Below are 14,873 nucleotides of genomic sequence, written 5' to 3'. Positions count from 1 at the left end.
ATTTAGCCTCAATGTTGTCATGGTGATGGAGTAGTATACGCAGAAGGCACTCTGTCATTGTCAGCAGTGGAATGGGAGGCTAGTGTGTGCCCAAACTGAAATAACCAGCAAGTTTACCAGCAAATCTCTCCTAACAGGTTGTTTTGATAAAATTGCTACAGAATTCAGCATATCACAGGCTAGACACAATTTCATATAAGGTAATCTTGGATGTAGGAAAGTGTAATTAGATGGAAACAAGGTGACTGTCAGGTGATTATAAATTGGGATCACAGGCAATGTCTTGGGAGCAACCGAGGCAATGCCTCAGAAGAGGATGGACTTTTATGTGCAAGAAAGAGATGCTTTTTTAGGTGAATTTGTAACAGGAGACAAGTTTAGGCTACAATGTTATGCACCAAATAGTAAGAACCTGTAGCTGAAGTGGAAACACACTTTGTCATCTGTCATGGAAAAATTAAAGCAACAGCCACTGGGAAAGTCATTGTGCTGAACTTAACGGGAGTTCAAGGTACTATACTGGTGCTCATCCAAGAGAAGGATGGAACTGTGACTAGTGTGTGCTACAGTGAAATGTATGTAAGGCAGCTGAAGCATGTCTCACTATTAAAATGCTTGGGCTTCTCTCACAAGAAGCATTGCTGATCCACAAGAACACACTCCCTTACAAGGCTTTGCATACTAACAGTACACTGCTGCATAGACCAAAGGAATTCCCATCAGAATATTATTTACTTTGTCTTTCAGTAGAACTGTTGCAATGTGAGAAGTCTGCAAATGACAAAAAGGTCATGGAGGTACTGAAGAGATGATTTAGAATAATATCAAACTGTTTTTAGTTAGTGCATCCACAAGCTTATGGACAGATGTCTGCAAAACAGATGTTCATGTCAGAATGTAGGCAGTGACAATTTCTGTAAATACTTTTGTAAAAAAATCAAAATAACATTATTTTTAATTAATTACTTATCCATGTATGAAACTGAAATTTGAGAAGTGGGTTTAGTTGACCATTATGCAAGTTGAGATATCAGTAGTAGTTAAGTGTAGTTACATAGAGTGCTCTCCTACCTGGCTGCTACTGGTGTTCCTGTCTTAGTAGTTAAATGAGTGAACAATATATACATATACATGTTGGGTAACATAGTCATCTGATATTTTAATCATAAGGGAATCAGCTTGGTAGGTTTTCTAGAGGCTCATCACACAATGTGGTGTGCTGCTCAGCCCAGATAAAAGGCATTCGGACGAGCATAAAAAATTCAGTAACTTTGATGGTGTGCAAATCAGAAATAGTTGATGTCATCCAGTGTGCAATATCTGTGAGGACATAATTTGAGTTGGCTTCAAACTGTTGTCAGTATCTCATTGGAGGTGTGAATAAAAATTGAGATTGCTCCTGCATTTATTTCACAACACATTGGATATCACATGACAACAGTGCCTTATGTTCTACACTTCCTCATTGCACAAAGAAACTACTCAGCTCTCTGAGACTGCAAATGTGTGTGCAAGTTGCGCTTGCGTGAGTGTGTGTGTGTGTGTGTGTGTGTGTGTGTGTGTGTGTGTGTGCTGCTGACAAAGGCCTTAATGGCCGAAAGCTATGTTTGCATGAATCTTTTTATTGTGCCTGTCACGACTCAGCACCTCCTAAAACGCAAATAGATAGTTTGTTAACTTTGCTGACTGCAAAGGAAGTGCATGGTATGTGTCCAGAAGTTGGTTATATGAAACGTTAGTTGTAAGACTGAATTTCTGAAAACTGTGTACTTGATGGGTCATTAAAATATTCATTGATGAACATAAAAGAAATCACGGAGGATGTCCTTGCCTGTTATAAATGGGAAGATGAATAATTATTTAACTACTGTGACACAGGATGAAACCGGAGTGGCTCATTACATACCTGAATCAATGTGGTAGTTGATGCAGATGTGACGTACTGGATTCCTGCCAGAAAAAAATTCAAAATGCAATTATTTGTGAAAAAAGTATTAATATTTTGTTGGAATCATCAAAGGAATTTTTGGTTATGTTTAGACAGAATGTCTATTCATAAATGCCAGCAAGCTCTGTCTCAACCATATGAAACTGCTCCATTGGGCCTTTCAGCACAAGAAAGAAGTGTGGCCATCAGAAGGGGTCTAATATGTTGCATACTAATTCTCAGTACCTCTCTAAAAGCAAATTGGGTCAACTCTTCAACTGTCTGAGCTTTGTTAATCATCATGCCAATAGTAATCATCTAGCACAAATGACTACTTCCTTATCAGCAATTTGAGAGAGCACAGGGACAACAAATGTTCAACCGAAATGAGGTGACAGGTGGTGTTTGTCAACGTTGAAGATAGTGCATCAGTACATTCATTGCAGGCATGCAAAAGGTAGTACCCAATATAATAGTGAATACAAGGAAAAACAGTAATGATGTACTAATTAATATGCTGTGTAAATTTCATGAATAAATATCCAATTATCTCCTACATGTGAGGTAAGTTACGATTTTATTTTATGAACATGAACATGCATCATAATTATAACTTGAATAACAAAAATTACATCACTTCTTAGAAATGACATTTTAGTAGTTAATAAAATTACATTAAAGTCTTTTGAGTCTCCCTTATTACATGTAGCATCCCATACACATGAAAGCCTTAACCTTTTTTTTATTATTATTTTTTATTTTTATTTCTTTTACTGAGTTTTTGTTAAAATGTTTCTTACATTGTGCTTCGATGTCCAAAGAGAAATTTTGTTCCATAATTGAGCTTAAATTTTTTTATTTCCTTACCAACAGTTCTTCAGGAGTTGGAAGGATTAGCACGAGGTGGTCCAAGAGGTGATCTTCCAGCAGAACATGTGGCACGTGTAGCGGAGGCAGCACGTACTGCTCTATCGTACATTAGGAGCAGACCAGGGGGTGTCAGATGCGTTACTAGCCAAGGAAATGTACTTGTATCAGCTGCCTTCACGGATGAACAGGACAGTGTGCAAGTAAGTTACTGTAGATTTGCTTACTAAAAGGCAAACATTTCTGCTGTAATGTAACAATACCAGAGAAGTAAAGTTGCTACTCACCATATAGCGGAGATGCTGAGTTGCGATAGGCTCAACAAAAAGATTCACGTGACTCAGCATCTCTGCTATATGATGAGTAGCAACTTTCCTTCTCTGGTATTGTTACATTCCATCCTGGATTTTCCGTTGTTTGATTTATACTCTAATGTATTAGTTAAGTGTACGGTATTGTTTCTCATAAATGTAACTGGTACCTCTTTTTCATTTTTTCCAGGATAAAAGAAATGATGACCGAATTCTGGCAACAACATTAAGCTTATGTCGAAATTCAGACAAGGAAGAATGTAAGCCAGGTTAGTGCAAACAAGGTCTTATGTGCAGGACACATTAGATATATTGAATAGGGAGAATGTGGGAAGGATTCAGTACAAATGCAGCTGATGTAATCTGTAACAAGTGAGCAAATTATGTCTAGGAGCATGAGGAAGGAATTTTAAGAATTTTTTATCATCTAGTTTAAATTATATGCCCTGATCAAATATAAAGCAGTCTTTTTTTAAGCTACACGGCCACTGGGTGCAGAATATGATCGAGCTTCAACAATCACATGGGAATAGCTGACTTTGGGACGCCTCATTTTGTGTGTGTTCAGTGACTGCTTTGGCGAGCAAGAGATAGGTACATTCTACTGCTGCACAACATGTCATAATTAAGCTTTTCCTGAACAGGAATATTAATGCTGCTTGAATTCATCTCCGTTTACTCAATTTGGGGAAAGAATCCTTTCATATCTCCATGTGAAAAAAAAAGTGTAAGGAGTTCAGGCAATGGCAAGAGAGGGAATGTTGGAAATGTGATCCACTTGCTCTGTTCTACACTAATACTACAGCGCAGAACGTGAAGATGTGCTTAAAATCTCTCAGAAACTTCAAATCGGTTGCAGAAGTGATTACTCAGTCATGCAGAGTAAGATGGGGTTCTGGAAAGCATCTGTTCGTTGAGCTCAAAGACTGGTGAACGAAGAGCTGCAAGAGCTTCTCAGGAGATGCAAGGAAGAAGATGTGTTAGTAAAAATCAGCATGTGTTGTGAGACACAAATCCATCATCACACCTTTGAATCAAAATAAGCCAGTATGGAATGGCAGAGGACCAACGAGGGGGCACTGGTGAAAACTGTAACACAGTGTCTAAGGTCACAATAATAGTTTTTGGGAATGCCAGAACAGTCTACCAATTGATTTTCTGCAGGAATGTCTGACTCCATGTTTATATGTCTTTGAGAAAGTCCACATGTTATGTTTGAGTAGCCTTGTGCAGGAACGGCTGTGTTAGGAGCAGCTAAGGCGGTGGGCAAATGTGTTGAAAGAAATTGTTCTGACACCTTTTCTTGAAATGAAGCCATTTATTGGCAGAAAAACCAACAGATGCGAATTCAAATGGGCAACATGAGTCAGGCCTGGGTAGGCAAGGGTGAGCCAAGATGGGTGGGCGAAACATAGTTTGCAGCAAACTTAGGCGAAGTTAAAGAAAAGTGGTGGCTGCCATTCAGACAAGTCCAAATGGCATGCCAACTACAGAAACAAAGTCTTTGGCGCCGCAGTACCGGGAAGAGAAAATGATCACAGCCACAGGGCGCGTGGCAGAGAGAGCTTTTTCGGCCCATGGGCAGCAGGGTACCTCCAGCATGGCCACGCGATTTCCTCTGTCCTGATTGGCCAGGAGCCGAGAAAACTGCGGGGCGGCATGGAAAGTTCCGAAGCATGGCTTGGTCAGCTTCGCCTAAGTGGCATTACCTCATCAACACATGAGGGAGGAACATGATTGAGATTGCCCACCTCTTCTTCTTAAAGTTTATATAAAAAAAGTAGTAACATAATTCATTTTTTCGTGTTCACTAGCAAATATTTATAACGGCGACCTGCACATTGTTCTACCGTCAACACACACCAAGAGTTCAGTGCCGACTAACTACAGTCAAAGATGACTCCAGCGTCAAAGACATTTTACACAACACACAAGCTTCCACTTGTAATCAGTCTCTTTGATATTCTTCGTCACATCTACTAATAGTAATCAATATGCTGTCACTCTCAAAAATATAAGTAAATTAGCATAAAATAAGGCAAATTACAATTAAAAAAAAAATTTTGTCAAAAATATAAGAAAACATTTACAACTTCCCTCATTAAATTTGGTATCGACAAATCCAGTAGAAAATAACACATCTCCCAGATCCATTACACCCCTTCCGTGGGAGTGGAAACCGTATGTGATTTCGCTCAACGCGACTGTTATTTAAATGTTGACAATTTTAGTTTTCAAAGACAAAATAGATATTATTTGATTGTTAAAGGTTCCCACGGAAGACGGAGGGGGCCTTAGACTATGGGAGGGCGTAGAGACTTTGAAGGCCTTTTAGGGGTCACAAAGGGGCTTACACACTTCAACAATATTATGTTGACACAAGAGCAAGGAATAAATATAAAACATCAAAACAAAATTACATCAGTTGACAAGTGTGATTAAAACACATTGGAAGGTAATAGTTTGAATCAGGAGTACACGCCAAGCATCTTTGTTTCATACATACATAGGCAAATGGGTGCGAATACTGTCAGAGTAAGTCATACTGGCATGAAAGGTTACAAGTGGCATAATAACATCGCAGTACGAACTGTTTGCTAAAAATCCGCTGTTTGAGATTTCTGTCTCGTATGTTTGCGACTGGAAGTTATGTTCATAGCAACGAAGTGTTAATATCGTAGGTTGGTCTAATGCATATAGGTGGTTTGTGCTAATGATCCTAAACCAGGGTTCTGCTAGACGAACGACAGTTTGTGAACAGGGTGGCGATTGACGCTTTCTCCAGAAAAGGCTAATCTCACATCCCTTAGGATGGTTTCGAAGGGCGATTTCATGGCACATGAAATTATGAACATGTATGCATTCATTCAACTGATTTTGGGACATTGTAGTATATTTTTGGTGATCTGGACTAATGACTAGAATGTCCACTGTATTCCAGCGTATATACTGTCTGGTTGCTGACTACGCAACAGGGAACACTCAAATTGACAATACGAACAGGCAAGGGGTATGAGTTTACAGAACTCTAGGGTGTTGGCTCATTTTAATAACTGAGTCATAGCTATAGCATAATAATCGGGTAACATAACTTCATGTACGTGCAACACTAAATGCATTGACGGTGGCAAATCGGTGGTAACATTTTACAGTTTTTGAATAAATCATTTGGGAGGTAAAAGTTCTGAACTCAGAATTCCTTGCAATCCTAATTGTATTGTGACACGTAAATTGACAAGTAGCAGTTTGGTAGTCTGCACGTTATGTGATAGTGTTTGTATGGAATCAGATGCTTCAAGGTTTAGTGTAAGGTTGGATATCTCGGCTTGTATAGTTGCTAAGTCCTGTGGTACAGAGTTCTTAAAAGATTCATATTGGTGGAGTATCATAGCTGTAACACTGCATATTTGCCTAGTGTATGATAACAGATTGTCTTCAATGTGCTTTAATCGTACTTGTTGGCGTAATAACGTCTCATGGTTCTGTTGAGTAAATATGTCAATTTGTCTGCTTTCTTTATTCCAATGTTGGGCATCTTAATGATCGGGCACTCCGAACAAAGTTTTGAGTATGGCACCTCCAGCGTTGAACTAGGCTCGTTTCACGCATGGGGCTGGTACGGTTGAAACTATACTACACAGTTCATGTTGAAGGTGATCAATATTTTGCCTAAGATCATGTAATACCAGTAAAGCTTTCTTCTGACCCATGTCAGCAATGATTCATATCCTCACATTTGATCGGCAGTTTGTTGCAACACTAACTCATCCTTTATGAGGGGCATAGTATCAAGTACAGTGTTAATCACTAGATGATGTGGGGTATACCATAGACTTTGTAGTTTCTCAAACATGATGCCTGACACCGATGGGTGGTTCGTAAATGGAGGAGCACTGGAAATGATACAAATAGCTGACAGCAGAAGTATCATCTTCATGATGAGGCAATAGTTGAGAACAGTGAAGTGGCAAATTTAATAGGCCAGGTAGCGGAGCACTTGCGTCCACGTAATTCCAAACGTCCAAAATCTGGAAAAAAACAATGATCTCAAATCCTTCTAGCAGTCCAGAATGGCGAAAATACATTGCATGAACAACAGAAAAGATGACAATTATTTATTTTATTACCTTGAGTGTAGAATAGTGAATGAAGATAGGATGTGCACACCAATAGGACTTTCAAACACGGTTCAAAAGAGGTGACTGAAGGTTACAAGGAGAGCTGATCTCCCTTTATGTTAGGGAATAAATATATTCGCGGAAGTGAAGGCGAAGTATTTGCTGAGCAACGAACTGGGTCAGTGATTTTTCAAGTCAATGGGCATGGAACAACGAACTACACAGTGTACAAAGTGTTCGACATCAAAGTTGATGGCGGTAGCACTAATAATGCGGGTGGGGGGTCAGCGCGGCAGCTATGTCAGAGCGGTGTGCGGCAGATGACTTTAAGGCCGTTTCTCGCGCTACGTCACTGCGCTACGCAGGAAGTAAGCGGCGGGTCTAAGAATGAGAGGGAAACACTGTTTACTGTGCTGACTGTACTTTGCACTCTCGATTACTTGCAGAACGGATAGGATATTCCCCATGTTTCTGGGCTCCTGCACCTGATGAACGTATTTATGTGATTCAGAGTGAGAAGTGACAAATAAAAATGTCACAGGAGGGGTAAAATATTATTGACTAAGGATAGATGAGCACAATCGATATGGTTTATTCAATGATGACCAACAAAACAATAATTATAAGGCATGTAATTATGGGTTCATGCATACATTGAATAGATAAGTTCGTCTGCTAGGTTCGGGTTCATGTTCTCGAGCATTAAAATTGTGTCGTTGAATGTCAACATTGTTTAGAACGAGAAGAGAAAAACAAAACTTGATGAGAACCTAGAAACTTCCGCAGTGGAAACAGAAAGCTTAAGGGTTTGAGTTAGAAAAGACTAAGTTGAGCGTAATTTCTGATGAGCTTTTCCTTTATGAAGGCGCATTGTTGACACGACGGTATCACCTACTTAACCGTTTATACGACAATACTGCGATTCCAAGATATCTGCTACGTACTTCTTCTTAAAAATCAACATCTCTAAAAAAAAAACCAAATTCACCATCTTCATCCTCTCACCATTTTGCAACTAAATTTGCCATCTCTATTACTCCTTGGTGCTGGCCTCATTGGCTCCAGCTAGTTGCTTAAAACTCACATCTATCCTTGGATAAATCGCAGTGCCCTGAGACACGTCATACAGTTAAATACTACTGCTTCAGTAGTCAGTGAGCCTTCAGAAAATACAATGGAAGAACAATGTCAAAGAATGCACAGGTTTTGAACTGAGATTTCCTCTTACTGGCAGTTAAGCTGCGGGCTAGATGCGGTTTGTGTCTGACAGTGCTTAAACAGCGATCATCAGAGAGCATGGAACACTGTTTTCGTGAACTCTTCTTCGACACGAAAGATGAAAGTACATGGAATGGGCTGCGGCATGAAAACTAAAGGTGTAATGAACGTTGTGGTTAGCTGAAGTCTTCACGGTTGTTGGCTGCTTCATACAAGATGCATGACTCTTCAGGTGGTGTTCTGTTGCAAGTTGAAAGATGAAAGTGAGTAGGGCGGACTGTGCCGCAAAATTGAAAAGTTAAGGAATGACATAGACAGCTAGGGAACCGCGCGATTGTCGGTCGCATCACGCAAGGTACGTGCCCTTACGGGTTGTCCTTTTGAAGTCAGTTTAACTGGGTGTTGTGTCCAATACTGGTTAGCACTCGCATAGAGTGACAGCAGAATCGAATGTTACTTATCGGTGGCAATCACCTCTCCCACAAGAACAATGAATGATGGCGCTTAATTGTAAGAAGGGAGGAACGATATCTCATTTGATGTCACTGGAAATGTAGATAGTACCGGTACTGTCAGAACGAACTAGCAAACTGTTCGCTCCTTGACGGAAGAGGAAAAACAGGATAGCTTCCAGGATTCGATAGCAGATTAAGTGATACAGGGGAGGGCAAAACACCTGGGCAGACATCATTTTTGGCTCTCAACTGGGTTGGTTCCCAGCAAATTGCTCACTTAATGTGTCCCGGAGGTTGGGGGGGGGGGGGGGGGGGGGGGAAGAAGAATTGCAGAGGCGCCTTCATTATTCAATTAGCATCTAGGGGGGAACATAGTAAGTTGGCGCAAGAGCCGGATGGGATTGGTTGCCCTCTGGTTTATCTGACGAACAAGTCGTATGGCCAAAATCTCTTGACTTGTTGACCTGTGGGGGTTATTTACTCTGTTTACATGACCTAAAGTAAGGAGGCATGTGGCATGTCCCTCCAAATAAGCATTCAAACACACATGAAATAAAGCATGATTAAATCTTAAGTTACCCTTCCAAAATAGTTTCTTACCTAGAACATTATTAGTGAACACTTAAATAAAGGGTAATACTTGCGAATTTACTCTGGCATAATTGAAATCCCACAAAATAAATAACTACCCTCATAACTCTGGCAACAAATTAACACATGGAAATATTAGGCTCATTGACACAATGCTAAATTACTGGTGCTGGCAAAACTCTCAGAGGATTGCTTTGGTAAATAATTGATGATAAAACCTAGACAAAATGAATACTGAAAATAGTATTTAGACACAAGTAATTGGCAACCCATCCCAGTGACACACGTGGTGGCAAAACTGCGACAGAAACAAAAGTACAAAATATTATCTCCCTTACACAAAACTCCCCTTATTCTCCAGTTAGATTTCGTAGCAAAATAAGTATAAGTATTCTCTTGTTTGTATCTCCATACTGATTGACATGTCTTTGTATAATAGTACAGTGACAAGTTAATACTTCCTCTAGCAGTGTCTTAGTTTAAAGTGGTTTCACGTCTCTTTCAGTTTTCAGATCGATAATTGCCATTACCCTCCTTGATATTATTAAACATTAACCTCTTTTGTACGCTATCTCCTGCTTTAATTTGTACTCCTTGTCTCGTAACTACGTAATGTTGGTTGTTGGCACCTTCCTAACCAATTGTGCTGAGTTATAATTGTTATTCCTTTTGTTAACTCTTTCACCTACCTGCTCCCTAATACTCGTTGACGACGGTTCGAGGGTACTGCTTGCCTCTCGATGATGTCGACAAAACTTACCTGTCGGGGTTTTTGTTTTTGTTGTTCGTTTCCTTAGTGTTGAAAATGTGTGTAAAGTTATACAAAATACTCGTGTAGTGGTTAAGAATTCTATGTTGAGAATCAGTGCTGCTTGAGGCGCTGAGATGCAGCAGGCGTCGCGCTCGCTAGATAGCAGAGTGCTGGCATTATGAATATGCCTGGATCTAACCAGTGCGGGAGCAGCTCTGGCATGTGCGGCTAAGGGGTCCATCCTACTGGCAGGACTTCGAGCACTAAATAACTCCAGAATATTTCTTTGGGAAAGGCGGGTTCAGTGATAGTTTTACAGTACTAATGGTGACTGCCAATGGAACTCGTATACCTAATGTCGTAGATAGAGGCATAGTTGACATCTCGAGCAACTCATCGCTGGTCATGGGTTCAATGCTAGTAGGAACTGTCTCTTTCCCAACTGAAGTACGCGGCGGTTTTATATTTTACTTTGACCATTACTCTGTTGAAAGTTACTTGCATGTTGTTCAATTGGAACTTTTATCTCTCTCTTCTTTACAACTCCTTATTAGTACATACGTAAAACACTCTCACTGATACTGTTGCAACAGATTAAAGAATAACTTCAGTAATAGTTGTATTAGCGAAGGTAAAAATGGTCTCGTATAAGGTGTAGATGTTTCTTGTACTTCTTGCTTTTGCATGTTTATTGCTTTATACTGCACGGCTTAGATGCTTCGGGAATGCAGGGGCGTGTGCTTTCTTAGCATTTGTTTCTCTTGCCTATTATGGCTGGATACAAAACAGATGGCTGGGCTTGGTCCCAGTGGAAGGTGGGGCGGTGGTTGACAGCAGAAAAGGGCCTCTGTATGTGGAGGCAGGATAGCCTTCCTTACTACATGGTGAGTTAAATTCCTCTGAGCGGTTACTATATTCGTTTCAGGCTTACCTTAAGTCATTCACGACATTTATTCATGGAGGGCCTTCTTTTCAAGGGATGTAGATAACTCAATTGTTAAAATTCACAGAACTGTCGTGATTCATTTACTCACTTAGACACACTGTTCTTCTAAAATGTATGTAATTGATAGATTTTATATTTCTGCATGAACTGTGATGACGACTTTACTCTTAAATATCGTTTACTTGAAACTCGGGGCTAATAACTTCTGAAATTGACAGTGGGGTATGCAGTTAGGACTGTTGTTCTGGATTAGTATTAACTTGGTTTTTACTCTACTTTAGATCTGTTTATTAGCTGCGAGAGTGGCAATACAACATAGCTGGAGACCGATTTGAGACCCCAACATCTCCTATTTGGTGAATTAGGCGGTATTAAAAAAAAAAAAAAAAATAATAATAATAATAATAATAATAATATTTTTTTTCTTTTCATACTGAAAATTCAAATAAGTGATATGAATAGATTTCTAGTCTAGAGTAAAACTAGATGAATCTGCAAAGCAATATTAGGCTGGTGAGTTTACTTTTATAACTATCTTCTTCGGGTCTGTTGCTTACATTGTAACCATATGGTGGAAGATGTGGAAGCATATCGTGGGGGCCTACTCCGCCACAGTAAAGGTGCATGGCCTGCGGGAAGGAGGGAGGGGAGCGAGGAGTACCACGTCACAAGGCAGCGCAGGGTGGGGCGGAATCCTAATGGTCGCTCACTTGGCGGGGAGGGCAAGGCTTGCGGTTTGTAAACAAACTGCACGCAGCTATCTTGCCTGGCATTAACCAGCGACTTTCTCTTTTGCATTTGGTATACAGAAACACGTAATATCATGAAAACTTACCTTGTTTTCTCCCCAGTGGCATATTAAGAAACAATATAATAGCATTTAGGTAGGGTTCCTTTTACATTTAAAGTAACATATTTGATGTTTAACTTGAATGTAAGTGGAGGGCGGCAGGTTGCCTCTGATCTTGTGTTAATGGCAGGTTCGAATATGTGTTACTAACATACTTTTTTTATGGCAAAGCTTTAACAGCTGTTCCTGTACAAACTGTTCACTAAATCAACATGTGAAGTGTCATTCCATTTGACATATAAAAGATTAATTGATTCTTACTCTGTGTGTTCTACTGACAGGGGCAACTTTTCCCCTTAATTCTCTTACTACTGAGTGATTGTGTTCTCTTTTCCGCTACAACAACATTACTGGAGACATTGAATGATGCAAGACAAAATGATTACAAAAAACTCCAGTCCCTATTAACATGTGACATCCTAACTTCTGTTACAAATGGTTGCCAAAACTTAATGAATACTTAAAAATAACATGCACAACTTAAATGAATATATTGCAATGACGGCAGTTTCCCGTCAGTTAATTCTTCTGCTTCACTGAAGGCTTTTCAAATTAAATACATGGCATGCTGGACCTAGTCCCTGGATCGTAATCCATAGGGGTGTTTTGACCTTAGAGCATATCTAGGTCATGCTATAGGTGGTTGCACTACTTTCTTTCTTGTCTTCTTGGCTGGGGCTACTTGTGTTGCAGGCTCTGCGTCACTGTCAAGCGGAGGTGGCTCGGAACCCTTATACAACTTTACCCTGTCAAAATGAACGATCACTGTCCGTTCTGCTAACTGAATTTCTGCATTTACCAGTGAATTAAGCTTCATGATGAGGAGTAAACTTCTTCGTCCTTACCTTCTTAACTACTGGATTGTACATCATCACTAAATCTCCTACCTCGTACTCGGGCATTATTGCTCTCTCATTACTCCTTTTTAACTGCTGAGCCATAGCTTTTTAATTGTTTCCTCTTATTTTCTTCCAAATAGCTTTTAAATGTCGTGCCAAACCCTTCATGTCTGTGGATCTAATCCCTGGGGGCAGTTTGTCAATTTCAAAAGGCGAATTCATGGGTTGGCCATATACTGCCTCGCAGGGGGAGCATCCAGTGGCCTCATGGACACGGCTATTATATGCTGACGTGATGTATTGGACATCCCTGTCCCAGTCAGAATGATTTTTATTGACATACGCGTAACTGTGTAGTGGATTCGCTCTAAGCGTTCATTAGCTGTAGGGTGAAACGGGGCCATTCTCCACTTTTTGATTCGCAATAGTCAACAAACTTCTGTAAATAATGTGACTTAAAGTTCATGCCTTGGTCTGTAAGTACAGATTCAGGACTTCCATGTGGTAACACCAAGTGGGTGAGAAATGCTTGAGCTGCAGTTTCTGCTGACATGTCCGGTATGGGGACAAGAATTAGGAATCTGGAAAAATTGACAATATGTATCAGTTATTCTGTGGACTCAAAGGGAAAGGACCGACAATATCTACTGCTATTAAGTCTCAGGGGCAAGTGGCTTTCGGCACTTATTGTAAAGGCATCTTTGTTCGAGGTGGTGATTACCTCCTAACGCAGGGCAAACATTTTTGTATATACTTTTGCACGTCTCGCCGTCTGCCTTCCCAGAAATAACAGGCAACTATTTGACAATTGGTGGCGCGAAGACCATTAAGACACGCTTGCATGCTATCATGAGATTGTGCTATTATCTTAGGACACAATTCTTTCGGTATTACTACTTGTTTACCCAGTGGGGTTTTTCGATACAAAATTCCAACTTTGACAGAAAATTCGGGCAAAGTTTCATACCTCTGGCAGTCAACATCTCTTTGCTGCACTTCCCTCAATTCTTCAATAGAAATATAATTGGCAACAATTACTCTAACCTTCCAGCTTAACGCATCAGTGTTTTGATGCAAATTGCCTGGTTTATGTTTCGCCTCACATTCAAATTCTCTCAATTTTAAAGCCCAATGAGTTAAGTTGGTGCTGGGATCTTTTAAGGGGACCACACCCTGCCTATCTAACCCATGTTAATTTAGGCAAGTATTTGACCCATTTCTGAAAAAAACTATTAATATTTTTGCTGTATATTACATGATGCTAATAGAGTCACCTGTACTAAAATCTACTTTATCCATTTTATGGTTTTTAAGAAATACTTCTTTAAATTTATTAACAACAAATATTAATTTTTTTCTGTAGAAAATATTTTTTTGTGGACTTCCTAATGGGGAAGAGGTGGCTTTTTATGTTATGCAGAGTCTCTGAAAAATTTCATTCATTTATGTATGATAAGTTTCTGATATAATAGGGCATATATACTGAAAATTTTAGTTTGCGGGAAATTGACTTTAAAGAAAAAACTTTTGAAATTTGTTACTTACAGTTAATTAAAACTGTCCTGCTGCATATGATGGCCCTTCTTTGGCCTCTAGTAGGTCTTCCAGCTTCTTTTTCACCTTCCTGGATGTTTGTCTTGCTTTATTGGCCATATTAGATGCAGACCTGCCTGCATCGGCTATCGCCATTTTATCGCAATGTTGCAGCCCAGTGATCATATTTTCACCAGGATTAATTCCTAGCTTTTTCAGTACCCAACGCTTTCCAATATTACCACAACTGAATGTAATAACAGCATCATGAACTCCTAGTTTCATTGTATGCATGCCTACAAATACAGTTTTAGGTAGGAGGTTCCAAATTATGCTGTTGAAACATTCATTTGGATTCTGTGTCTGCCCATGCAGACATTTCCTGAGAAGGTCAGGATGAGCCAAGTCTCTGAAAATAGGTTTACTTGCTGTAATAACAGCAGCAGGAAGAGAATGCTGGTGAGAAT

General features: G+C 39.8%; 1 protein-coding gene across 1 annotated transcript in view; it reads left to right on the top strand.

Moving 5' to 3' along the window:
• The window catches only part of LOC126175843 (telomerase-binding protein EST1A), a 328,328-nt gene that overhangs the window by 302,832 nt on the left and 10,623 nt on the right, over positions 1 to 14,873 (top strand). Inside the window, exons 22-23 of the mRNA XM_049922850.1 lie at positions 2,801 to 2,997; positions 3,296 to 3,374. Coding sequence (XP_049778807.1) covers positions 2,801 to 2,997; positions 3,296 to 3,374 — 276 coding nt within the window. The remainder of the gene's footprint in view (positions 1 to 2,800; positions 2,998 to 3,295; positions 3,375 to 14,873) is intronic.

Source organism: Schistocerca cancellata, chromosome 1 (genome assembly GCF_023864275.1).
Source record: "Schistocerca cancellata isolate TAMUIC-IGC-003103 chromosome 1, iqSchCanc2.1, whole genome shotgun sequence".
Classification (NCBI taxonomy): domain Eukaryota; kingdom Metazoa; phylum Arthropoda; class Insecta; order Orthoptera; family Acrididae; genus Schistocerca; species Schistocerca cancellata.
The sequence above is the reverse complement of the archived record's forward strand: the minus strand, read 5'-3'. Positions and strand labels throughout refer to the sequence as shown.